Source organism: Simochromis diagramma, unplaced genomic scaffold, assembly GCF_900408965.1.
Source record: "Simochromis diagramma unplaced genomic scaffold, fSimDia1.1 OVJJ01000293.1, whole genome shotgun sequence".
Lineage (NCBI taxonomy): Eukaryota > Metazoa > Chordata > Actinopteri > Cichliformes > Cichlidae > Simochromis > Simochromis diagramma.
This window is the reverse complement of record NW_024386801.1, coordinates 11,872,324-11,898,300: the sequence shown is the minus strand read 5'-3', so window position 1 is coordinate 11,898,300 and position 25,977 is coordinate 11,872,324. Positions and strand designations below refer to the sequence as shown.

The 25,977-nt window shown below is 38.7% G+C and overlaps 2 protein-coding genes across 2 annotated transcripts; both read right to left on the bottom strand.

The window, feature by feature from the left end:
• Window positions 1–1,682: 1,682 nt before the first annotated feature.
• Window positions 1,683–11,545, bottom strand: morf4l1 (mortality factor 4 like 1). The gene is made up of 12 exons (XM_040025853.1): window positions 11,419–11,545; window positions 8,916–8,962; window positions 8,763–8,830; window positions 8,586–8,672; window positions 8,020–8,097; window positions 7,900–7,925; window positions 7,701–7,792; window positions 6,457–6,558; window positions 6,256–6,344; window positions 5,929–6,101; window positions 2,513–2,597; window positions 1,683–2,431 (listed from the first exon to the last, which is right to left on the bottom strand). The coding sequence occupies exons 1-12, from the start codon at window positions 11,456–11,458 to the stop codon at window positions 2,347–2,349; spliced, it is 972 nt and encodes a 323-aa protein (XP_039881787.1). The 5' UTR covers window positions 11,459–11,545; the 3' UTR covers window positions 1,683–2,346.
• A 2,516-nt stretch (window positions 11,546–14,061) lies between these two features.
• Window positions 14,062–25,206, bottom strand: pias1b (protein inhibitor of activated STAT, 1b). The gene is made up of 14 exons (XM_040025852.1): window positions 25,154–25,206; window positions 22,536–22,968; window positions 22,294–22,378; window positions 22,077–22,124; window positions 20,910–21,000; window positions 20,672–20,806; window positions 20,448–20,553; window positions 19,571–19,644; window positions 19,176–19,336; window positions 18,353–18,486; window positions 18,097–18,271; window positions 17,859–17,998; window positions 16,979–17,016; window positions 14,062–16,153 (listed from the first exon to the last, which is right to left on the bottom strand). The coding sequence occupies exons 1-14, from the start codon at window positions 25,175–25,177 to the stop codon at window positions 15,806–15,808; spliced, it is 1,992 nt and encodes a 663-aa protein (XP_039881786.1). The 5' UTR covers window positions 25,178–25,206; the 3' UTR covers window positions 14,062–15,805.
• Between the last annotated feature and the right edge of the window lie 771 nt (window positions 25,207–25,977).

The window sequence follows — 25,977 nt, the reverse complement described above, 5'->3', positions numbered from 1 at the left end:
TTAAGTGGAGCATTAAAGGCTTCACGGAGAACAGCCTTTTAGGTGTTTAAATTAAGACCATCTGTCCAGTTCATACTAAGTAAGTCATCAGTTACATTTAATTTCTGCAGGAAAGAAGGAATCTTGGCTGCGGCCCTGATCCGGCACTTAGCTGAAATAAAGCAGAACAGGCCGGGTGTGGCTGACACTCAAATATCCCTGTCTAAACAGCACAGACCGAGACAGAATGATTTAAAAGACTAATTAAATCGTTGTTAATCCTAGCCGAAGACAAATATTTTCACAGTAGGCGTTTTGATTGATCATAAGAAAAGCACAGGTGTTGCTACTAACCTTGCTGATAGCTCAACAATGAGTCATGACAATGAGACAGCGTGCAAACGTGCACAAAACCAGGACCCTGAAACTGAGCTGAAATTCAGGCACAATTGATTTTATACACCAGCCCTGTCACAATGCCTCTGTAAATGTAATGGAGGTCATTTTGTAAAGTACGTATGTTCTTGTAAATAAAGTTGAGTAATTTCAACTTTGAACAAAAAGTATTAACAGCAATTTGTTGTAATGACACAATGCATCTGTTTCTTCTCCCCTTCCTTCATGGAGTGTAAAGACTTCTGGGTATCCAAATGTTTAAGTTCAAATAATTCACTTGGAAGAACTGTTATGGTCAGTGGGGTTATTATAGTTATTTAGTGCAGACTTTGTGTGCAATGTGGTGTGTTTATCCAAGAACAGCACTAAAGTTTAGAGGGTGATTTTTTTTAAAAGACTAAACCTCATGTGGTCAACTCCATCTTCAGGCTAGATACCAAATTTTAGTCCATATTGACATATTAGCATCACACCGTTGCAGATTTGAGGGCTGCACATCCATGATGTCAATATCCCATTCAACCACATCCCACAGATGGACTGAGATCTGTGGAGGCTATTTGAATACAGTGAACACTTTGTCATGTTCAAGAAACCAGTTTGAGATGATCTGATTATGGGAAATTGTAGCCAAGAGGATAAAATAACAACCAAATGCCAAATGTGACAACAGTATAAAGCTTGTTTTCTATAACATATATTTTAACAGTAAATGTTGTAGATAACAGGCACAAAATACCCGTTAAAATATTTAGATATGGTTTTAAATATTTCAGTGCAACGGCACTGCTGCATTTGTTACACCATCAAATGCCCCACATACACTGTTAGATAAGCCAAGTAATGGCTCATTCACATGACAGAAGTAGATGCAACTTTAATCTTTCTGATTTGGCTCTGCAGACCTCAGACATAATACTTTTCTAAAAATTATTTTTATTTATTTATTTATTTTTAAACATCATGTACTAATTAAATATTTGGTCTTTAAAATGACTAAATGTACAAGTTGTGCATTTAAAAGCTCACTGTGTTTCAGTGTTGAGTAATTTACATGTTTACATAAAATACTTGAAATGAATGAAAACTAAATGAGAGCAGAATCAAAAGATGGAGAAAATAAGTTGTCAAGCACTAATGTTTGCACTTAAAACCTCCATTTGTATTACGGATTTAAAAAAAAAAAAAAAAAAAAGTCCTAGCGTACATTCATTGCATAAAAGAAAAGCTTTGTTATTGGTCCTTGTTCATTAACTATGACGCTGGGTAAAAGAGTGAAATTCAAGTAAAATTAAACTTGAGCGAAAAGTCCAAAATAATATTTAATCTATTAAAAATATTTACAGCATATTATACAACTGACTTGTCTTAACGGGTTTCATATATTTCAACAAAATATATGAAAAGAAATCTGTACCTTGGTTGTAAACAACTAATCACATCTTCATTTTGATTTCTGTAACGCTCCCATAAAGCACTACATTTAAAAAAACAAAACAAAGGATCTTCACGTAAACACGTCTTTAAACAAAATGTAAATGTAAGGACAAACATCTGGAGAATGGTTTTATTAGAAAAATGGTGACAGCCTACATGACAAATTAAGCCAGCATCTGAATTAAAATAGGGAACGTGAAATTCTTCTCTCTAAAGAGAGAAAAAAAAAAAAAAACCCCAAACAAAAACAAAATTAAAAAAAAAACAAAAAAAACAAAACCCAAACAAACTACAAAGTGGTACTCAAAAACATACCAGTACAGGAACAGCATAATCAGCAGCTTTCCACATGAAAGAAAATGGATTTGTCCAGGGATTAGTGTGACATCTTGCTCCAATTCTCCTCTACATCGTCAACAGATCTCTCACAATCCGCTCTCCAAAGGCGTTTTGTGAAAACATCCTTTCAACTGGGAAGAATGTCTCCAAACGTCAACACACAAAGCCTTCTGATCCAAAAATAAAAAAAAAACCTTACACTGCCTTGCGGTGGTACTCTGGAGGGGCAACTTCATAGTCGCTTGCATTGAAGAGCGATGCAGAGTTTTTTACAAGATACCTGAAATGAAGAAACATTTTACTCATCTCTGCTGAGCTTTGATAATCATCATGAGCCTCGTTAAGATTCCTGAATACTCACTTGAGGAAGTCCTGTAGGTAACTGAGCAGCAGTGCAAGGCTCTTCTCATCCAGGGGCGTGTACGCCAGCATGGCTCCGATTCTCACTTTCAAAACCAAACAATGACAGCCTTTTATAAGTCATGTGACCACTGACCTCCATTTCATTTATAACAGCTCATTGCAAAACCATGCCTCACCTGCACACTTTCAATTTAAAGCAGCCCTTATTTTTAAATGTTGATGCTTGCATGAGTGCATGTGTGCGTGTGTGTGTGTGTATATATATTAGGGGTATGTCAAAATTCACGGTTCGGTTCGATATTTTTTCGATACAAAAAAAAATGTTCATGCCTTTTTAATTTGTCATTTATTAAAATTATAAATATATATTTTAACTCAAAAGTACAGTTTTTAAATTTAACCCTAACCCTTGTGCGTGTTTTTTATTTTGACAGCGAATGCGCACCTGCGGACCACTTATGTGCAGCCCTGGTTATATAGCTCGTCATATTGCAGCCACAGAAATTCTTTTGTCCATGAAACCATAAAGCTGCACTTTCTTTTTGCCTTATAGTCTGATTTGTCATAACTTCTCCGTTTTGTGGTAAGCTTTTCTTTGGCTGTCACTTCTTCACCCTGACCTGTCTTATTTGGCTCAGCAGAACTGAAATGCTTTTACACGCTCACTCACATAAGCTCAGCGATTCTCTGCGCGATCAACCTCTCACATGTTTAAGCTTGCTGCGGGAGATTTCACTTGTCATGTTTGCATAGTAAGCTAACGATTAATAAGACGATGTCAGAGGAATTGGTGCACAAATTATCATCACTCACAGATCAGTGCTGTCACTCTCTATACACAGTTCATGCGATTGCAAAGTGAAAGCAAAAAAACAAGCGCAAATTCAAACGCGACTTCATATGTCACATATTGACAGTGGCTCACCGATGCCAATGACATAATTACCCAGCTACATTTCTGAAAGAATGCAAAAGCATTGACATATATTTTTCCTACAATAGCCCGACGGGCAGGGCAGAGATAGATTTTGGTAGCCCGACTGAAAAAAATCGCTAGCTCCGGGACGTCGGGCTAGCGATATTGCAAGCCCTGTATCTGATTGAGGAATCACTCATCTTTGGAAAAGAGAGTTTATTACAGAGAAATGGCTCTTTCCAAAATAAAAGCTATACTATCCGCTTCTTCTGGGCTATATTCTCAGCAGCATAAGGAGAATCATGTGCTAACAGCTGTCTAAATGACTCGGCTAAAGTTAGTAGCATGCTTGCTTTTTTTTGTCTGCTTCCACTTGTCTTTGCACTAGGATGATGTCGGCGTAAATGTGCAGTCATATTCGTTGTGTTCCCACTAGTGCTTTCAGGTTAATCTCGTTGGAATGACCTTAACGCCACAACACGGCAAATCTCCGTTAACGAGCTACCGCCGATCGCTCCGTGCATGGGGCTAGACGGCAAACACGTTAACGAGCTAACTGCGCTAACACACTAGTTCCCACCCATGTAATTGAGCATTGCATGGCACATCCAACATACTGTTTTACTTTAGTCCATGACTCGCTTACCTTCAGGGTCATACGTCACATGAAAACCAAAATAATTCCAAACGCCAGATCTGAATGTTGCAAGTAGAGCTTAACTTCTGTCTCGCTAGCTTGCCCTGCGCTCTTCCTTCTGACTATGCTGTCTGTGTTGAGCGCTCAGTGGATCTGCGCTCGACAGTGCAGCCTAGGCGGAGTAGTCGAACACAGATTCACTGAGCGCTCAACACAGACAGCATCGTCAGAAGTAAAATTGATAAAATAAATTACAAATGTTGTATTGTTCGATACATATGCGTACCGAACCGAAAGCACTGTATCGAACGGTTCAATATCGATACGAATATCGTTGCACCCCTAATAAATTAATTTTATATATATATATATATATATATATATATATATATATATATATATATATATATATATATATATATATATATATACACACACACATATATATACACACACACACACACACACACACACTAAAGGATAAAGTCGGAACTAGACAGAGAAGGTCAACACCTCTACACTACTACTACTGCTTAAGCAAAAATCAACACCATCTAAAGAGGCGTGTGTGCAACACTTCTCTCAACAAATGTTTTACCGAGCTTATGTCATTTGACTTTATTTATGATGCTTTGTTATGACAAGAAATTAACTGAGACAACATACCCTGTAATAAACATGGCATCGCAGTCAGGGCCATACGCTTTTGGCCAATCACAAACCTCTCGCAGTTTTGTCTCTGTACACTGCCACAGGAGACTTTAGTCATATCTTAATTTATTATAAAGTGTAGACTTTCAGTTATAACTGTTTATCAAAACGTATAAATCATTTAGGAGTTGCACCTATTTTTCCATCAAGCCCCCCATTTTCTGAGGGTCTTGAAGGGATTAAAGGATCTGCATGGGGGGGGGGGAGCTGCAAGTTTCAACCTGCCACACACATGTAGTTCTTGCAATGTGTTTGTGTTCAAGTGTGAATAACTAAGGGTGGGCTGCCTTCAATTTTGAACAGTTCTCATACTTATGTCAGTTGGGTACATGAATTGCTGCGTTTTGCCTTTTGTTTCTTTTGGTTGGATTATCTCCATTTTGAATCTGTGGACAGATTTGCTTGATGTTCTGGCCTCAGCTCACCCCAGAGTTAATTCACCAACTTAACAAGTGGCTCTTGTGGCTCCTTGGAACTTGGGAAAGAGATGCCTTTCGTGTTTTGTCCGGGCCAGCCCTAGATGGGGTATAAACAGCCTCTAAGCTATCAATTCCTTTTTATGATTGATGCTGGCATATATTTTTCTGATTTCTCGGACACTGCCCTGACACTAAAAACCTGTCTAGGCCCAATTTTATCTTCACAAAGCATCCATAAAAGATGGACCGAATCCAGAAAAGAATCTGACCTTTTATAACCTTAATTATGACAATGCCAATAGGGAGTTATTTTGGGCTTAGTCCAAGTCGAGAGATGATGAAGTTGAAAAACTTTTGGCTGTGCCTTCAAACTGTGGTTACAGTGGAAATGATACCTCCCCCAGATCAAAGAGTTAATTTCCAGTAACAACTGAATCATCAAGAGATTTTACAGTCAGCTCTTTCAACACAAGTGAAAAGGCAGATAATCTTTTTTAAAAAGCATCTTTGGAGTTTTATGGTAGAAACAGCTCAGTGTTTAATATGTTAAAGCTTAGACAAAAACATGTTCAATCATTTTTGTGCATTAAGACCTACAACACACATCTGATAGTTTTATATGAATAATTTGATTAAAAAAAAAAAAAAAAACAGGACAATCTTTAGCTCTTCTACACAGTTTTCGTCGTCTAGTTCTTTCACCAAACATGATGATGTGTAAGTGCTTTTACCAAAGAGTCTGAGTAGGTGAGGAGCCCCATAGATCTGAGACATTGGTGTATCTGGGTGGTTGGCAAGGATGTCTGCGTACTGAGGCCTCTCGAATTTGTAGAGAAGTTGTGTCCCCAGCATAACATTGAAATATTCACGGATACCAGCAACCACCTCGTTTACAGCAAACTCCCTGAGCAGTGAAGAGAAAACAGAAAAGTCAAACTTTTACTCTTAGTATTTGTTCACCATGTCCTAGAAACATTTTAAATAAAACATTTTCTCTCTCTGCATTGCTTGCACCATAAACAGTTTTGCTTGAGAAGATGAAAAGTAGAAGTTTTTACTTGCTGTCTGAGTTTCCTCTTGATTTCTTGTAGTTTGCATAATCTTCAAGGACTGTGTCAACATTTTTTTTGGCAGGTAGGTGGAAAAGCTGAAGAAAAACAAAATAGAAAGAAATAACCTTGGAAATGTTGTAGACAAATACAATGTATAAAATGCTGTGAAGTAAGTGAAACTTGAGTTTAAGGTCAGTGCTTACTAACCTGCTTTTGCCGTGTAATCAAGTCCCAGTCGTCCACAAGCCAGGGTTTCAGCTCCTCTGGGATTTTCACTTTGACCTCCACTCGATTTATGAAAGTTTCCTCCTGAGTAAACAGGAGTGCGGGGGGGGAAAAAAAAAAAAAAGAAGAAAAAGTTAATTAAAAGGAAGCTTTTAACAATCATGTTTACACACCTAAATGGAAACCAAGCCTCAGAAACATTTCATAAACAGTGGTTTCAAATGTAGTTCCTGCTACACAGCTGCAACTGCAGTGAATTAAGGCGTTTTTACACCTATAGTTTGTTAACTCTGGTCTGATGCAGTTCATGAATTTGTAAACTTGTAGCTTTTTCCCATGGTTTCGTCTCTTTTCACACAGAAGATGCCAATCAAACTCCAAGTGAGCCAAAATGCGTCACTAAAAACGATGCAACAATGTTCGGTATGCTTACTCGAGTCTGGAGTGAGAGCAACAAAAGTAAATACAGGAAACAGGTGCTGTGGTCTGGAATAGTGGATAACATGGAAAATTTAGTCCTAACATTTGTATTTTATCTGGTTAATATTTCACAGTTTATACACGCTGCAACACTCCAGAATGCAAAGCATTCTCGGCTACAGCAAGGTGTTCCACTCAAACCTATAAACAACCATAAACAAACCGCTCTGAAGTTTGTTTGAAACCAAAGAAAGATCAGCTCCCCCAAAGGGTTTCAGTGCGGTTGCTCTGGTCTGCACCCAAGTGCGATTACTTTGTTCTCATAAACCACATGAGGAGAAAACAAAGCAGCCTTAGGGCTTTTTTATGGTTGCCGCGTCGCTTGTGTCGTAGCCGTCTCGTGATAATTTTCACTTCACATCTTGTGCCATGTTGGTCGGTCGTGCACCTCTTGATTTTTGCGACTTTGTGCGTTGTGCTCGGCTGAGCTTGTGAAAGGAACTTTGCAAATAAAACAAAAACAAAACACTTTTGACAAAGCTTTGGTTTCCGGTTTTGACTTCTCCCCATCAGCGCACATGACAAGATGGTGTCTGAGTGGCGACACCTATCATTTAGGAGAATACTACAAACTTCTTGCGCCTTAACTGCAGGCATAAATGGCTGCATCTGTGTGATGGCGTGGCAGTGAGCAAAGCGACCACTGCAGCAGGTGTATTGGCACATTAAGCCTGTTCATTTTCGCACAGTCTGGTATTATTTGACATTACCAACAGAAAAAAAATTCAGCAGTTATCTGAACTTACGCTTTCCACAGTTGGGTCAACACGAGCTCTTTTCTTGCGTGGAGGATGGGTTGGATCTCCCCCTGAACTAGTCCCTTCTCCTGCTCCAGGAGCTGCACAGACACAGCTTTAATTAACTGCCACTCTTGCCTTATAATGAGTCAATTTTAAGAATCGCATTTATAAATTCTAACATTGTAAGACAATGTGATGTACTTACTCTTCTGTTTGTTCTTTTTGGTTTTCCTACAAACAAAGAAGAGCTAATTAAGTGTGAAGTGTTAATATGAAAAGCAGTTTGGCAGCTTATGTTACAGAGGAAAACAAAACAAAAACTCACACATCGTTTTTCTGCGATGCAGCAGGTATCTTCTTATTTGGCGCTTGACCCCTCATTTTTCCTTCTACATAATGGTCTCTGTATTAAAACAAGTTCAGATATTCAGGAATACTTAATTTGTACCACACTCACTACACTTTCACAAGATTTAAAAATCACTGTAGCATGTGACCCAACACAGTTTTTGTAGTACTATAAATAGGCATGACACATTAGTGTTGGCACTTGCATAAAGGGATTTAGTACACAAATAAAGGGGGGGGGGGGGGGGGGGGGGTTCTAAGTGGGACATTTACTCGAGCATAAAAATAACAGATTAATGTGTAAATAAAATTACAGGAAAATATTCTATTAAGACTGAATGTGCTTCACTTGTATAGTGACTCCACACAGGCCCATTGTGAGCTAGACTAAAACTCTGTTGTGTCCCAATACATTTAAAACATAGCACACATTGTGTGCTACTGAAATTAGATGAAGGATTTTGCCTAACTTGCTCCAACAGTCATAAGGAACTCACAGTCAGTTCAAAGTCGATAGTGAAAAGAAAAAGAGTATTGACGTACTGATTGGCCCTCTGAAGCTCTCTCTGTTTCTGCAGATTACTATCCACATACTTAAGCACCCTGCTTTCAGGAACCCATTCGTCCCAGCTGGAAGACACAACATCAAAAGAATGTAAGCACTTGTTAAACAGTTCCTGTACAAACGTTAATCGGGATTTATTGGGACCAAAAACTTACTTCTTATTCCACCCACTGTAATGAATAAAGTATTTGATTTGTTTGTCCTTGATGTTTATCTTAACACACTGCAAAGAGAGGGATGACTCATTGTCAAACACAGACACAAAGAAGACGACTGAATGAGAGACACGCTTAATTAAGGCAGCTTACCTTAGCTTCGTAGAGCAATGGCCCATGAAAACACAGCACTCTTTCACCTGAAAAGATAACAAAATAAGGACGTGAGTAAGGCATTGACAGGAGAGAAGAAAGAACCCCCCCCCCCCATACACACACACACACACACACACACACACACGTCTGGTTTGCTATCCTCGTGGGGACATCCCATTGACATAATAATAATAATAATAATAATAATAATGGATTGGATTTATATAGCGCTTTTCAAGGCACCCAAAGCGCTTTTAAAATACCACTATTCATTCACTCTCACATTCACACACTGGTGGAGGCAGCTACAGTTGTAGCCACAGCTGCCCTGGGGCAGACTGACAGAAGCGAGGGCTGCCATATCGCGCCATCGGCCCCTCTGGCCACACCAGTAGGCAAGTAGGTAAAGTGTCTTGCCCAAGGACACAACGACCAGGACAGAGAGCCCAGGGATCGAACCAGCGACCTTCTGGTTACAGATGCGATTCCCAACCCCCCTGAGCCACGGTCGCCCCTTTAATGCTTTCCCTAGCCGCTTACCCTAACCATCAAAAATGAATGCCTAACCCCGAACCTAACCATAACCTAATTGTAACCCTGGCACTAAAACCACATTTTGAGTGTGAAAATTGCTTTCAACCCCATAGGGACCTGGATTTTGGTCCCCACGGTGCAGAAAGTCCCCACCAGTATAGTATATGTCAGATTTTGGTCCCCACCAGGATAGTACGAACACACACTTGAATTTATTTTAGATGTTGTCCTAACCACACAGGCTCAAGAGTATACATACACTCCTAATATTTGATTGTGTCTCTTAGCAAGCTCCATCTCAACCAGATGCTTTTGGTAGTCATCAACAAGCTTCTGACTGGATATCTGACCCCTCTTCTTAGCAGACTTGGTAGAGACAATATAAATTTGTTGGATTCTTGGCCAAGACATACGGTACAACTTTTTACTAGGGATGGAGTTATCTGATCATAAAACTTTTCTCCAGAAGACATTTGACTTGTTCATGTGGCCAACTGCAAATTTCAGTTGATCTTGAAGGTGCTGATTTTGGAGCTGGGGCTTATTCGGGGCGACCGTGGCTCAGGGGGTTGGGAATCGCATCTGTAACTGGAAGGTCGCTGGTTCGATCCCTGGGCTCTCTGTCCTGGTCGTTGTGTCCCTGGGCAAGACACTTTACCCTACTTGCCTACTGGTGTTGGCCAGAGGGGCCGATGGCGCGATATGGCAGCCTCGCTTCTGTCAGTCTGCCCCAGGGCAGCTGTGGCTACAACTGTAGCTTGCCTCCACCAGTGTATGAATGTGAGAGTGAATGAATAGTGGTATTGTAAAGCGCTTTGGGTGCCTTGAAAAGCGCTATATAAATCCAATCCATTATTATTATTATTCTTGGTCGGCACCCTGTTAGTCCGTAGCAATGTAAAACTCAGTGAAACCACAGTGATGGTGGTATTGCAGCGGTTTCCAGTTCATTGAGACTTAGTGGTTTGTGGGTTGTTCAACTTTTCAACTTGAATAAAATTATAATCTTCTTCTTAGATCTTTACCTAGTTACTTAGACTTCTCCAACTGGTCCATCAAAGTCCCACTGTTCAAAGTATTGGTCAGCCCAATTAATGCTGTCAAACAAATGTTTTCCCCAGACAAAAATAAATAAAAACTAAAAACTACCAGTTGTAGTCAGTCATGATCACCAACAAGAACTTAATGCGCCTTGGTCTTGTCATTTAAAAGACACTGTAGAACCTTAAGCACTACTTAAAAGCTTTAAGTGAATGTATGTATACATTTGAGCCTGTATGTATACTTTGTGTACCACGTTCTTGGTTGTTAAAGTCATTAATGATGTATACTCATTCGTTTTCCAGGGTGGAAAAAAATACCATGGCATTACATGCCCATAACGACTACATATAAACGTCTGACCACAACTGCATATTTACGGAAGTTTACATGAAAACTCGACTATTATCTCACTAATATGACTAACTGTCAAGAGAACATTCTGGTCACTGATAATAAAAAGGAAGACTTTTACTAAATAAATTTAACGTAGTCCTGCTAGTTAATTTAATAACTTAACCACTTGTATATAATTCAACAAATGAGCGCCAAGTCAGCAGCAGGCGGTGCTAACACGCCGTGTACAAAAAAGCTAGCTAGGACTCAGCTAACAGTCAATGAGAAGCTAACGCTGCATGAATGAAAATATAGCCTTCAGTTCAATAAAAGATCTCGAAAACACAGTTTCTATAGCTTCTTACTTCTGAAATTGGTTTGTGTAGTAATGACAGGACGAAATAAACCACCAAAGCGGCGAATAAAAACTCCCGAGTCCCATTTAGTGTTCACAGTAACAACAATGAGAGCTAATACGGCTAGCTGTTTGTTACGATCAGTAACTAGCTGACACTTTGAAGCTTTTCAGCGACTCCAGCACTCGCTGCTGGTACAAGCCTAACAGAACAAGAAGGAAACAAACTGTTACCTTCTTGAAATTTAGGTTTCGGGTCCTGTTTCGGCGCCATTCACGGATTAAACTATCAAAATATGGGAAAAATCGCCAGCTCCCATTCCAGTCTGCAGCGGCGCCGCTTTCTAAAAACGTCATGACCGACGCGATGACGCTTTAATGCCCCGACTAAACCCACATCCACACTCCAAATCAGCAATGAATGCAAAACAGGATTTCTTTTCACATTTACCTTACACGTTTCTGCCTTCTGCTGGACTTTTGAAGCATCGGTGTCTGTTAAAAAAATAAAATGCAGGCTAGACAACAAGTCATGAAACGGCTTTAAGCTAAAAACAGCTGGTTGTGCCCATGTCCTCTGAGACAGACCTGTGGTTTGGCTCGAACGCAAGTGTGCTATTAATTAGTGTCATATGATGAACAGATGCTCCAAAGACTGGTGATTTTATATATATATTATTTTTATTTGGTGTTTGTTTACGTTAAGTAAAAGTTTCAGAGTGGGTTGGCAGGTTTCTGTTAGTTTTTTTCTTTTTCAATATTATTATTATTATTATTATTATTTAAGTGGGGGATAACTGCCAAAAGCAGGTTTTCAGAAGTTCAATATAATATCAATACTGTAAAAATAAATAATAATATTGATCATGAAATGAAAATTAACATAAAATTTGAACCAACGCAGTAAATAAATAACTAAATATAATTTTAAAAAGGAGGTAAAATGTCAACAAGGTATGCCATGTTTAGTGTCTGGATTCTGTATACAATGTTCACCAGTTAATTTCTTTTACAGAAACCAGAGACCAGGGTAGAAAAAAAGTTTAAAAACATATATTTTTTCTTATACTCCCAAAAATTATAATTTCAATAGTTATTAAAAATTGCAATGAATAAATAAATAAATAAATAAATAGATAGAAAATAAATAAAAACAATGCAAATGTGAATGTAACTGCACTACCTGCAAGTTACTGCACAATGGCATTAGTTAACAAATTAGATTGTCACTACTCTCCAGCATAATATAAGACAAAATACATACAAAACACAAATTGTAAATGATGATTTCATTTATTAATGTAAAAAAGAAAAAGATAGCCAAACCAACTGGTGCTGTGTTAAAAAAAATTGTCCCCTACACCTGATAACTAGTTGTGTGCCCCTTGGCAGCAGAAACTGCAATCAAGCATTTGTGGTAACTGGCAATAGATCTTTCATATCACTTGGAAGGAATTTTGGCTCACTTTTCTTTGCAAAACTGTTTTAATTAAGCATTTTTGAGTAACCTGTGTAAGGTTATGTCAAAGTATCTGATTTGGATTTCAGTCTGGACTTTGACTAGGCCAGCACAGCACATTCAAAGGTAGACTTGCAGATGTGTTTTGGATTGTTGTCCTGCTGCATAAATCAAGTGTGCTTGAGCTTCAGGGCACGGAAAGATGGCCAGACATTCTCCTTCACGATTTTCTAGAAGAGAGCAGAATTCACGGTTCCATCAATTACAGCAAGTCATCCTGAAGCAGCAAAGCAGTCCCAGACCACCAAACTACCACCACCAGGTTTGACTGTTGACTAGTAAATGATTTTGTTGAGATGAAGAAATCATCTGCTTCTGTGGCTCTGTGATTGGTTGCAAACAGGAAACTTTTAAAGCTGTGATGGACAGGAATATCACTGAGGTCCACCTTATGTAACAGACTGATTCAGCTCCACTACCACAAAGACAGATACAGGAAATAATTTATATCTCATGCTACTATCATCTATAATTCAATTTATCTGTCTGGCAGAGTGTCATCTGGCAGATGTATTTTTAAGGACGGCATGGTAATCACCTCATAGCAAAAAGCCCCCAGTTGGGCATGACTGAGTGAGGTTTACATGTTCTCCCTGTGCCTGCACGGGTTCCTTATGGGTACCTTGACTTCTTCCCACAGTCCTATAATACTGATTTCAAAATGACTATCGGTGTGAATGTGAACATGAATGCTCGTCTGAGTCTCTGCCACAGACTGCCAACCTGTCCATTTCAACTGCATGAAAAAAAAAGTTCTAAATACAGGGTAAATAACGTATTTTGTATGGTAAACACAGCAGGGAAGTGGACTTCGACCATGCTGACTGAATAAACAAATGCAGAAAGCCTGCGGCACTTTGTCAGGTTTACATACTCAACCAAATTGAGAAAGACTTAAAAAGGGACATTTCCTGTATATATATGCATTAATATTTTAGTTTAGTTTGGTTTGTAAGTACATAAATATCATTTCAGTTATTTTGTATTTTTTGAATATGCCATCACTCCTAGTTTAAATTAACCATTAAAACACAGGGATACCCCGAGCCCATTTCCACTCCTCCAAAATCAAGAAAACTACTAACAAGCAAATGTGTACAATGTTGCTTTTCTTTCTTCTTCTAATAATAACTGCCAATGATATTATGTAGCTTTATCCTTTTGTAACCTAAGACCTTGATACTGAAAAACAATTTCATAAACAATGCAGATTTCTTTTAAGTGCCACGCCGCTCCTCAGAGACGGTACATTTTTTTGCTGGCGACATTCAACCGAATGATTTTGTTTCTATACTGAATGCTCTCAAAAGCTACCAGAGAAGCAAACGGAGCTGTCCTCACGCCATCTACAAACCATGCACTTCCTTGTATTGGTTTTAATTCTTACAAATATCAAACAGCACAGTAGACCTCGCAGCCGTTCAAAATGATCAAAGCTTCTATTGAGTTATTGACATCATCTGATAGCAAAACAGACAAACAGAAAATGTTACAATGCATGTCAAGCAACAATGACATCTTTAAATAGCATTAATTATATATAATTACAAAAGAAATGATCACATACAATGACAGCAATGCATGTTCATTAATCAAACAAATGCTGAAAAATATATATGATAATAAATAATTCTAAGTGTAAGCACAAGTCAAACAAAATAAAGGAAAGGGAGGAGTCCAAAGTAACATAGATGATTTTGACTTTTGGGCCAAAAAAAAGGGTGTTGTGATTCACTCGAAGACTAAGCTCTATCACAGTTATCTTAGAGGCTGCTGCAAATACATTAAACATCAAAAAAGGCTGTGTCCTGTCGCCTCAATAGGGAAGAGCACTCAAACAGGTGAGCTTTCAGGTAATTTGTAGACACACATAAAGCTGAAAACTACTCAATTGCGCATTGTAATGCTTCACTGCTCCAAACAGGCTCTTTGTAAATTAAAAAACAAAAAGCAACAAGTGCTAAAATCAAACCCAGTGAAATGTATTTAATCCAATTGCACTCAGTGAACAGTTTTACACCTTTCAAATATAGCATTTCACCTCACGCGGACCAGAAACTAGTCTCCCATTGACGGTGGAGCAGAAATTTATCGGTATCAACTCATCAATTGTGGTTTTTTTCTGTGCATGTTTTTAAGAATATAATATGCAAAGTAAAACAGCTACACTTTGAGAGAAAAAAAATTACACAATACTGCAAATCTAAGACTTATTTTTATAAGGTCCGATAGTGGTTCTTGCTGGACCTGTGCCCTTCATTCACACAACAACAAAATAAAATTAAAATAAAAGTGTTGTCTTAACAATACTGACTTCTCCCAATTTATGTCATCCAGGTACAGTTTGAACAATTTAACATCGCTCATGTTTGATTTGAGTTGAAGAAGTGAGGAGGAAAAGAGAGCACTTACGACAATAGAAGGATCTAGCATTTACTCCTGCATTTCTAGTGGCAACAGTTCCTAGAGGCATAGGGAATGCTTCTTTAAAAACAAAACAAAAAAAACCCCAGCACGCATCCTACATAACTTACATCATAAATAATTATTTAAAATAATAACCACAGCATGAATGTTCTACTGAAAAAGTTCTACAGTGATGGCAAAAAATGGCCGATCTTTCTGCTGCCCACAGCATGTCAACAGAAATAAAGCCATTTAGAAAATAAAGAAAGTGTTACCCATTTTCCTGTTTTGCTGAGACTTGCCTTTTGTACATCTATAACAATGCCCTTTTGCTTTATATTCTGAATATCACGCTCCATAAGGTTGTGACCCCCACTGCGTTCTGTGCATGTATACTGAAATAATGCCATTGACATGAATTATCGAAACAAAACCGTAAAAACAGGTACAAAAGGTACAATTTAATCAAAGGACCACATGAAGAGGTGTGAAAAAGTCTTCAGTATTCACAGAAAAATATCAACTGAAGTAACTCACCGGACAGGAAGCGTCCTAAGTTTATATACATATGATAAGTAAAATTGAAAATAGATTTTCCTCTCTGTACATAGCACTGTATTCTTTCATCTTCCTCTTCTTTATTTACAAAGAACTCCTGCTCTCGACGTCTCCCTTGTCTTTCAGTTCTGAGTGGATCTAGTCAAGAGAGATAATGTCAGATATGGAGCCATAAATGGCCGCTGCAGCTGCTGCTGCTTCCACTGAGGACCTTGATAATCCTGAAATGGAATGGCTGTCCCTGTCTCTGTCCCGATCCCGGTCTTTGTCGCGGTCCCGCAGACTGCTCGAAGACACCAAACTACTGGTGCTGCCGCTGTTGCTGCCTCCGTTGGTGGCAGCCAATGTGCTGCTCCCCGGGGTGCCTGGCTGTTCACGTAAGAGCTGAGGGGAGCTGTAGGGCAGGAAACGGTTGAGGAGCAGGTCATGATCCTCTGAGGCTGAAGCCGACGCAGCTGCTGCAGCAGCCATCACCATATTGTAATGCTAACAGGACAAAGAAGAGTGACAACAGTCGAGCATACTGTGAAGAAATATGTTAAAGCCTAGTGCTATATTTACAAAACTTCATGACACTGAAGAATTGGGAGAATAAAACAAACCAAAAAGCAAAAACAGATGACCAAGTTTTAATTTTAAGACAAACTACTAAGACCTGTGCCTGTCTGACTGCATGCATGCTTTAATATAATATACAGTAGTTCAACTAACAGCTGCTAAAGATAGAAGCAAAATGGCAAATTAAGTTGTTTTAGTGAATATTAAGTTTATAGTTGTTCCCAAATGTCACTGGCATGTTTTCCTGTGGTGTTGAATGGCGCTGTGTGTGAGTGATGTGCGGGCAGAGAGTCGTGCAATTTGGAAAGAGGGATGCAAACCAAGTTACTTTCATTAGTAACAGTCTACAAAGACAATCACTAAACGCCTCACATGAAGACACCAGTTGTTGTAAGAGGATAACAGAAAACTAGTTTTAGCAGAAATCTGAGAATCAGTTTTCCAAATGACCTCAGATTTGACACGGACCTCAGCGTACACCTGGCAAGTGTTATTTGTTAGCGAGATAATAATTTCAAACAGCACTTTAGTAACTTAAGTATGTGAGAAAAAGTGAGGTTGCTGTATGTACAGCACTAAATGTATGAATAAAGCTTAGTTTTGATTTGCACAGCTATCACTGGATAAAAACCATCTGTAAATTTATTTAATTCAATGTACAGATCTAAAGATTTGTCTTACTGAAAATATATCACTCTTTTACAATCTATTTAGGCGGGTTTGTGGTCGCTGGATGAGAATGAGTAACTGTACCTGATTGTCGCCTTGGAGGAAGGAGAAGAAATTTTGATCTGTAAGAAAAAGAAAAGACTTTACAAGCTGCGTTCAGAGGCATGAAGTCATTACAAGTGAATAATTTACAACCGACGTATTACAATGAAAATTCCCCAGGTCTCCAGTATATGGAATATTTCCCACAACAAAAACCTTTCTTTCAATTTAATCGACACATTAGAGCCAAATATTTTTACGGAGGTAATTTGAATATCTTTTTATTTTATTAATCCCTCCCAAAAAGCGTCCATGTTCTCCATTTTTTCTGTTTCCTTTTCGCTCAGTGTGTAAAAAAAAAAAAAAAAAACAAGTTCTGAGAAAAAGTTTTTTTGGTTTTTTTTTTTTTTTTTGGAAAAGTAGCATTTAAAGTAAAAACACCTTCCCCAGTTAATTACACTGGTACATTTGATAAATTATCTGATTAGAGAGCCAAATTATTCAGTACAACAATAAATGTGTCCTGATAAGGAAAATTTTGTAACAAAAACCAAAGTCTTATCTTTCTCAGCATGCTTAAAAAAAAAAAAAAAAAAAAAAAAGTGTTACAAAATTTCAACTGACCACTGCACGAAAACAAAACCAAAAAAACAACCAACCAAACGAACAGGTTTTTGTTTCTACTGTCTCACCCTTGCGCAAACCTACGTGACTAATGTACACTTAATGACTTACAACAATCACTGTGAAGTTTTCTCCCTATGACATGGCTACTCTGTAAGACATCAACATTATCCCTAGTTCTGTCTATCAGGAGGCACACTCATGCTGGTAGTCAGATGACAGAATTTAACACATACACGCTATGATGGCAGTGAGATAAAATTCAAAACCTATCCTTTAGGGAAATTGACGGGGCTACCTGGCAGGTCACTGGCTGTGTGATAGTAGTGGCGGTAGTCCTGGATGAGAGGTGGTGGGGGAGGAATGTAACTGGTCTCCACAGGTGGCATGCTGGGAGCTCTGCTCACAGGTGAGGCCTGGCTGTGCAGGTTTAGTACTCTGGGAGGAAATAACATCATATGTTTAGAGACAAAAGCAGACAGAGTTGAACACATTTTTTATAGTCATCTCACTTCCTTTGCAGTTTCATGACTTACCCTTTGCTTGCAGGTGGAGAGACGGGTGACAGCGAGGGACAGGCTCTTTTAGGAGGCGGCTCGTCATCTAGCTCATCTTCTGAGGAGCTATCCAGTGTCAGATCGATCACATCTACTTTCTTGCAGTTGTCATTAGAAGACCGTTTGTGCTCATGCGCGTCGGTTCCAGACAGATCTACAAGGAAACAGCAATGTCAGTCTGCGTTCCCAGATCATGGGGAAGATTAGATTTAAAGATTAAAATCAACTGACATACCGCTGTCTACACCGTTGTAGGAAGCAGAAACCTCCTGCACTTCTTTCTTTGACCTCATAGGGGCCCAGCTTCCATCTTCTTTGAACTGGATTTCATCACAGTCAGAGCAGCTATTCAAGATTTCCATGAACAACCTAGAAAAACAAGCCATTCCAATTCTATTACAATAATCTTAAGTACTTGTGAGTCACTTAAAAGTCAAACTTCAGAATTACAATACAGCTGTGATTCATCATGAGCAGATTGAGCAACTGATACTAAATAAACATAAACAAGGATTTGTATTATTGGCAATTCCTGTCCAAGAATCCAGTCCAGAAACAGCTGTGTTCAAGATAGTCAGGAGACAATAAAACACAAACCAAAGAAAGTCTGTTTCAAGTTAAAACAAGAAGTTTAATTGAGTTTAATTGCTTATAAAGCTACACGCTATTTATGCAGCATGCAGTTTTATTATTATTTATCTTGACAACTGTCAGACAAGCTGCAGGATTATCCTGATAAAAATCAGGAATGCAGGATGTTAAAGTTAAGCCAACTTTAACTTCATAACCAGATGACTGCATCCGTTTTTGCTAAAGCTGTCTGATCAGCAACATCCACCCAGAACAAGTGGGTTTAATCAAATTAAAAAGGCATTCAGCGCATCCCTTTTTTGCCAATGTTAAAGAAACCTGCTCCACCCTTTCTGGTCAGAAGACGACTGGATTAACATTTCTACAAAGTAGAGGAAGGAGAGCATTTCTGACTACATCATACTAAACGGATGGGCATGGAACCATACCCGACATTAAAAAAATAAATTAAAAAAAGACGTGCTCACCCGTCAATAATTAGGTGCTCATATGGTGCCTTCTTGTCACAGACTGGACAAACCCATGTTGGCTTCTTCTCATTCATTTGAATATAAAGAGTAGCATCGAAGCACTGGAGGTGTGAGCATGTCATTGCTCGGCAGGGGATTGTCAGCCTCATCTTCCCCAACTAAAAAAGAAAAGAAAAGAAAGATAATTCGATAAATGTCGCTTCCATTGACTGACACAGTGATCAGTTTTATACTATATAATAGCACAGAACAAAAGCAACAGTCCCCAACCACTTTACATCCAAATATCGTAAACCTCGGGTCACTAAAACTGTAAATGTATTTCTTGTTGCTCTAACAGCAGGCTAAGAAGCAACTTAACATCAAGGAGGATAGTGATGAATGGTACTTACAGGACACAGGAGAGAGACTCTTAGACTTGTGGTAGCAATCTCACTCTCTGGATCGGCCGTCAACTTCTCTTTGACTGTAAGCAAAACAAAGTGCTAGAGTCACAACTTTTTAATGTTTAATGGAATTTGTTCTTTGACACACTTAAGGTTCAAAATGTTGCTTGTGTAACAATGTTTTAAGGTTATTATAGTTTGTTGAACTAAAAAAACATAACAAAACTAAAAAAGTGGAAAAAAGTTAACATGTATTGAAAAACTTAAAAAAATAACATAAAAGAAAAGCTCTTAAAACATTATATTACAGTAGAGTCTTCACCTTAGAATATAAAATGCCTTGAGGCGACTGTTGCTGTGATTTGGTGCTACAGAAGTAAAACTGAACTGAACTGAAGCACAATGTTGTTGCATAGATTTATTGAGACCAAACATTGTTCCCAGTGTGTCTGTGTTAAAGGAACAATTGTGACCTTGCTACTGACAAATTATTTCATATTGCAAATATAAAAAAACAAACAAAGCTAAAGTAAAAACTAAACACTTTAAACATTAAAAACCAAACTGAAACAAGCAATCTCAGGGGAATTACTCTAATAGTATTGTAGAGTCCCACATACAGTAAGGACTACAAAATTGTGAAGCAGAAAATGTAAGCTCCACCGTTGGCCTTTGTTCACATAAACAAACAGAGGGACTTTTCCAGAGAACATATGAGGAATGCAAAGAAAAGTACCTTTACCTTTGTTTCGACTCTGTGGTCAGACCAGTTAGAAAACTGTAGCAGAGTTACTGTATGAAATTTCTGTTTCTTAAATGTCATTCTCACAAATCATGGGGCAGATCCAGTTCTTTGTACTTCCCAATTAATATCGTGACTTACTCAGAGCCCTGGAGTGGTCAGGGTTCCTGATTCCTTTGGCCCGTAGTCTTTGCAACAACACTGCTGACGACTGCTGTCTGACCAAATACACAGCCATGGAAAAACACTGAAAAAAAAGAGGAAATAATAAGCAAACCAGGTCATGCTGATGGTTCATGTTCTCCTCACAACTCCGCAGACCATTTGTTTAAACATAAAAAAAAATGAGAATCCAGTGTGTTTACCCTGCCAATTTCTGAAGTCCATGACACCACAATTGTGTTGGGGACTGTAGTAGACAGCCGGACAAGAGACGTTATGTTAATGGGGCGACTGGGCCTTTTTGGTTCAACTCCATTTTTGGTGGGAGGAAGATATCCCTATAAGGAACACAACAAATTTAGTAACTCACAGTCACATTATTAAACACTGGAAATGCTCTATGACAAGCAAAGAAAAACAAAACAAACACCAAAGACTCACCGGAAGATTACAAGGCTTTCCATTCACCTTCACGCACAGATTTGGGGGGAAATGGTCCTCCTGGGGACAGCTTGTCTCCGATAAGCAAAATCTGAAAATAAGAGAAAACAAATTGCATCGAGGATAAGTTCAGATGTTGAGGAAAAAATGGCAAACACAATTTGTTTCTGTTCAGTTACCACTTTGACAAAAAGGCTGGCTTTCTTTCTTTCTTGCTTATTTTAGGTTTTCGGTTGTGTCAAGTACAGCCATCTCCATCTATGATACAGGAGAGCACTTCTTAACGGATGTCATTCACCAGTTTTTAATGTCATTAAGTATTCTCTGTCATATATATGCTGGCTTGGGAAATCCTACAGGCTAGACTGGATAAATTATGTGTTCTTTAAAGCAAACTTGCCCTTTACTGTTCAGTGTGGTAACAATGTGTCCACATCCAAATATGCTTGTACTTTTCTTTGGTTATTTTTGTAATCCCTTATGTCCGTTGTGAATATAAACAAAAGCCTGAGCCCCCAAGAGAAAAACATGCCTTGTATCCTTCACTGTTCATTTGAAAATTTGACCTCAATGTAATTCAACTCAATTCTTATCTTTGCGTAGCTGGGATGGGCTCCAGCCCTCCAGCCCCCCCCCCCCCCCATGACCCTGATAACGATAAGCAGAAGAGCATGGATGGCAGGATCTCATCATTGTCACTTATCATTAACGATAACTAAAATCATAATTAGCAAGTTGAGGCTTTCATTTCTTAAATTTGAAAAGAAAAACACTAGCAGCATGCTTAAAACAAACAAAACTGTCGTAACTTTTGTTCAGGATTAAAACATTTAGAAACAAGTTTCCAGCTGCATGAGCTCTCTTAGGCTTTTTGTTCTTTGGCATGCTTGAGGATCAAAATGTTGCTTGTGTATCAGTGTTTTAAGGGTTCACTTATTACTTGTAGCCACTTAGTTTTCAAACCTTTTTCTGTTCTGTCACTTAAAAGAAAAGTTAGTCTGGATGTGTGCACAGTTGCTCTTTTTTTCTCTAAACTTTTGTTCATGTGACATTACTATTTCTGGCTGATTCAAAATGGAGAGCAGCTAAAAACAGACCCATTACTCACACCGCCACATCACACCGATTAAAACAGATGCTCAAAAGAAAAGGCTATCTTAGTCATACCTTAACTGGACTTGAACAGCAAAGTCACATTTGGTCCCGGATATGTCCCTGAAGAATTCAAAAAGAAGAAATATTTAACACACAACACATGAATGACTCGGTTTTCTCCGATATCTAATTATAAAAGGTTAATTAGCGATAAAGCTTTAAAAGTGACAGTTATTTGTCTTCTCATTTATTTAACTTGCCGAATGTACCAAGAAGCTTTCTCACTTACATGGAGCTGCTGATCTGCTGAACTTGCTGCGGTGTTAATGCAAAGGCATAACATGCTTCCTGGAACCGCTGACTGTTGTCTGAAGCTATGAAAAAGAAACCAGAAACACAGAGTCAGTGGGGAAACCTACAGAAACGACTGGGGTCAACAGATGCTGAACTTTTACCCGGTGCTTTCATGGGATGCACGCAATGGAGAGGTGCTATCACTAAACAAAGCTGAACAGGAAGTTGTGGACTCACCCAGGCTGGTTGGCTTTATCAGCTCATCCAGCACATCGTAGAATGACAATCTCTGGAGCTTGACATCAGGGTGTACAGGGTGCAGAGCGGAGGAAAGATGAGGCAGACTCAGCTCGTGCTTAGGCCCGAGTAAGGAAACAGGCAGCAGCGGTGATGGGGAACCGTGGCTGTCAAACCCCAGTTGGGCAAGGCCAGTGGGCAAGCTGGCTGCAGCGTGAACACCGGGAAGAGCTAGGTCCACTGGCGAAACCATTTTGGTTGGAAAGCGCCGCCTGTAGAGCTCTTTGATCTTCATCTGCACTGCGGGACTGCAACCAGCCTTGAGTAGGTGGAGAGCTTTGGTCAAAAGTTCATGTTTGCGCCCATGCTTATTCCGTCCCGCATATCCCAACAACACTTGGAGCTCAGAAACACGAAGGCTCATTACCATTTGCTGGTGAAAAATGAAGAGTGAGGAAGAGAAGATCTATAACAACTTAAAAACAAAAATTTCTAATCTGTCATAAAGAAACAAAAAACTATTTTGTCAATTAAATACAACTGTTAAATAATGTCTTCTTCTTATTATTTTTTTAAAAATAAATAAATAATGCTTTTAAATCCTTTGCTAGCTTGCAATGTCCACACACAACATTTTCACTGAGTCATTAATATTTGTCTGTAAACATAGCCCCTCTGAGATGACTATGGAAGAGACAGGCTTTTGGTTAGATGCAGAAATGCACATTTTCAAATGCAACGTCTTTGTACTTTTAATTCATAACACATCAGCACATGTTGCTCGTGGTAAAACAGGATGTGGACATGGTCAGCTGTGCAAAATAATGGAAGCCACTACAGAAACTTTTTGAGACATTGTCCAAGATAATCTAACTCTGGTAATGTTTGACAATGAAGGTGGCAACGCTGCAACAGACTGCATTAAACTACATGGTGGTTTTATTTTTTTCAAGGATTTAGCAGGACGTGAGTTTCTTTTATGTTTGTTTAAAAAACAAAACAAATATTTTAGAGTGAAATGCAGTGAAGCAAAGCAGCAACACTAGCCTGCATGACAGCCTCTGAGACACAGAGAGAATAAAAGTCAATTTTAAATAGTTTGTACTATCTTACATTCTACTGTAAAGCCTCCACTCATATTCTTGTGCTGACTCCATGCTGTAATATCTTTGTGGATGACTGCGTTGCAGACAAATAAAGCAACGTCAGCATTAAAAGGACAGGCTGCAATCATATAGTCCATATGCAAATATTTTGGTAATCTCCTCTGACAATCAATCAGTGACCTACCCGGGATAAATATTTAAGCAATGGAAAATATTCTCTTGACGCCTTAGAGGTGCAAATTATACTGTGAAGTTGCATAATATGTACTTATTAAAGCTGGCTTGAGAAAACTTAAAACATAGTTTGGAGATGACTACAATGGCATTTCTTTTTTCTGTAACACACTCCCATAACAGGGTGGTGCCTGCCATATTCAAGAATAAGGGATCACAGAGAGCTCTCTCTCTCAGTATAGTATATACCACTAATAAAGACAGTCTTGGTGGTTTTAAATACCAAATGACTAATTAGTGTTAGAATCTGTGTTCTTTTAACTGCAACACCAGCAGTGCAAATCAGAATCACGCATGAAAACACCTTTATAACACATTCCCTACATAATGATGAAGCCATATTAAAGAAGTGTACTGTAGTATTGCGCAAATCCAACGCTTAACTCAAAAGCGGTACTCTTAGAAATTACAGATAGATTTAAATCTTTAGTGAGCTCATCTCAAATGCATTTTATGCTGTACAAAAGTAACACTTACTGATCAACCTCAATGATTGCTACAGTACTGTTGATATGATCACCTTTGGCAATGCAACGTGTGAGTATCGCAGATATTAGTTCATTTGAAGTGAAGATCAAAATGAAAGCCTTTTACATGTAGTGTAATTATCCACAGTGGAATAATAATCCATTAACAATATTAAATTAGAAAGTGGGGACACACCGCTGTGGTTTAATAAGTAAAAACTAGCTAACACCGCCCGCATGATGCTGGTGTGACCTCACTGAAACAAAACAAGACTTTTCATTGTGTTAACTTGTGTTTGAAAACAAATCGCGTTGGATTACGCTAAAACAGGAGTGTGGACAGTGTCTGTAATTTGTTAGACTAGATGTCAAAAGTATAGCCAATCCAAGTTAACCTGCACTAGGATTCCAGGGAATAGACAGAGCCCATCTTTAACACAAACTGCGGTTCGCACGGCGAACTACTGATAAGGCTAGGAGGCTAACATTACAATGCCAGTGGGTTTCACACGCTGACAGGAATATTAGCTTCATCTCTTGCTAAAGCCCACATCCGACCTTATTTAAGTGCAGGTGAACCACAGACAGAGCCTAACGCAGTGTGCAACAATAACAAAGCTAGTGCTACCGAGCTAGCTCGTCAGCTAACTGTCTATCTAGTCGTTTCTGGTCTGCTGTTTTCTTATCATATGCCTTCATAACAACACTCTTCGGGTGTCTACTGTTAAGTGTCAACGGCACTAACACCTGAAATTGAAATCTCAGTGTGTGAAACGTTTATTTATCAAGCTAACGTATGTACTCGCTTTACCTTCAGTTCCGCACTCTCCGCCATCTTGTTACACTGGTTGCGCAGGCGCAACAGCCATCCTCAAGAAACATAAAAAAGTCAGTTTTCATTCTCCACAGTGCACAGCAGGGGGCGCTGCTGGAACACAAACGACCACAGGGCATCTCCGAGGTATTACAGACTACTTTGAACAAAAGCAGGGCGCACCTTCAGATCTTAGTTGGCTTGATGCGTTTTGCTCTGCAGTACGTAAAGATAAAACAGGGTCGCGATTAGGCTTAAGACGCAGTGTTCCTTCCCTTTATTCGTGCTATAATTTGTAAATCTTTTATTTAATTTGTCAACTGACAATGGAAATATTTGATCCTTATAATTAAGTAATTTAGACGTAATTAATATTGGCAATTTTAACTTGGGAATCCGCCACCTTTTCCTTGTCTTATCACTTTATATATATATATATATATATATATATATATATATATATATATATATATATATATATATATATATATATATATATATATATATATATATATATATATACCTGATCATTTCAAGTTGTTTCCTTGGGCTCTGGGAAGTTGGATCTAGGTCTCAGTCGTCGATTACCTAGACGAATATTCCACACTCAAAATAGCCTCGGGTTGCTTGTTTTCCGCGTGTAGAAAGCTGTTTTCTCATGGATATGGCATTATGTCCCCCTCCACAAACAGTTATTTAAATAACGCTTACAGCATATAGCTTCATCCATTCATTCACAAAGGTGAAAGGTGCACTCACATAAGTGGGTTTTGCTAAATTAGGAGTCCACTGGCTCACGAGATCCTATGTTGATTGATTAC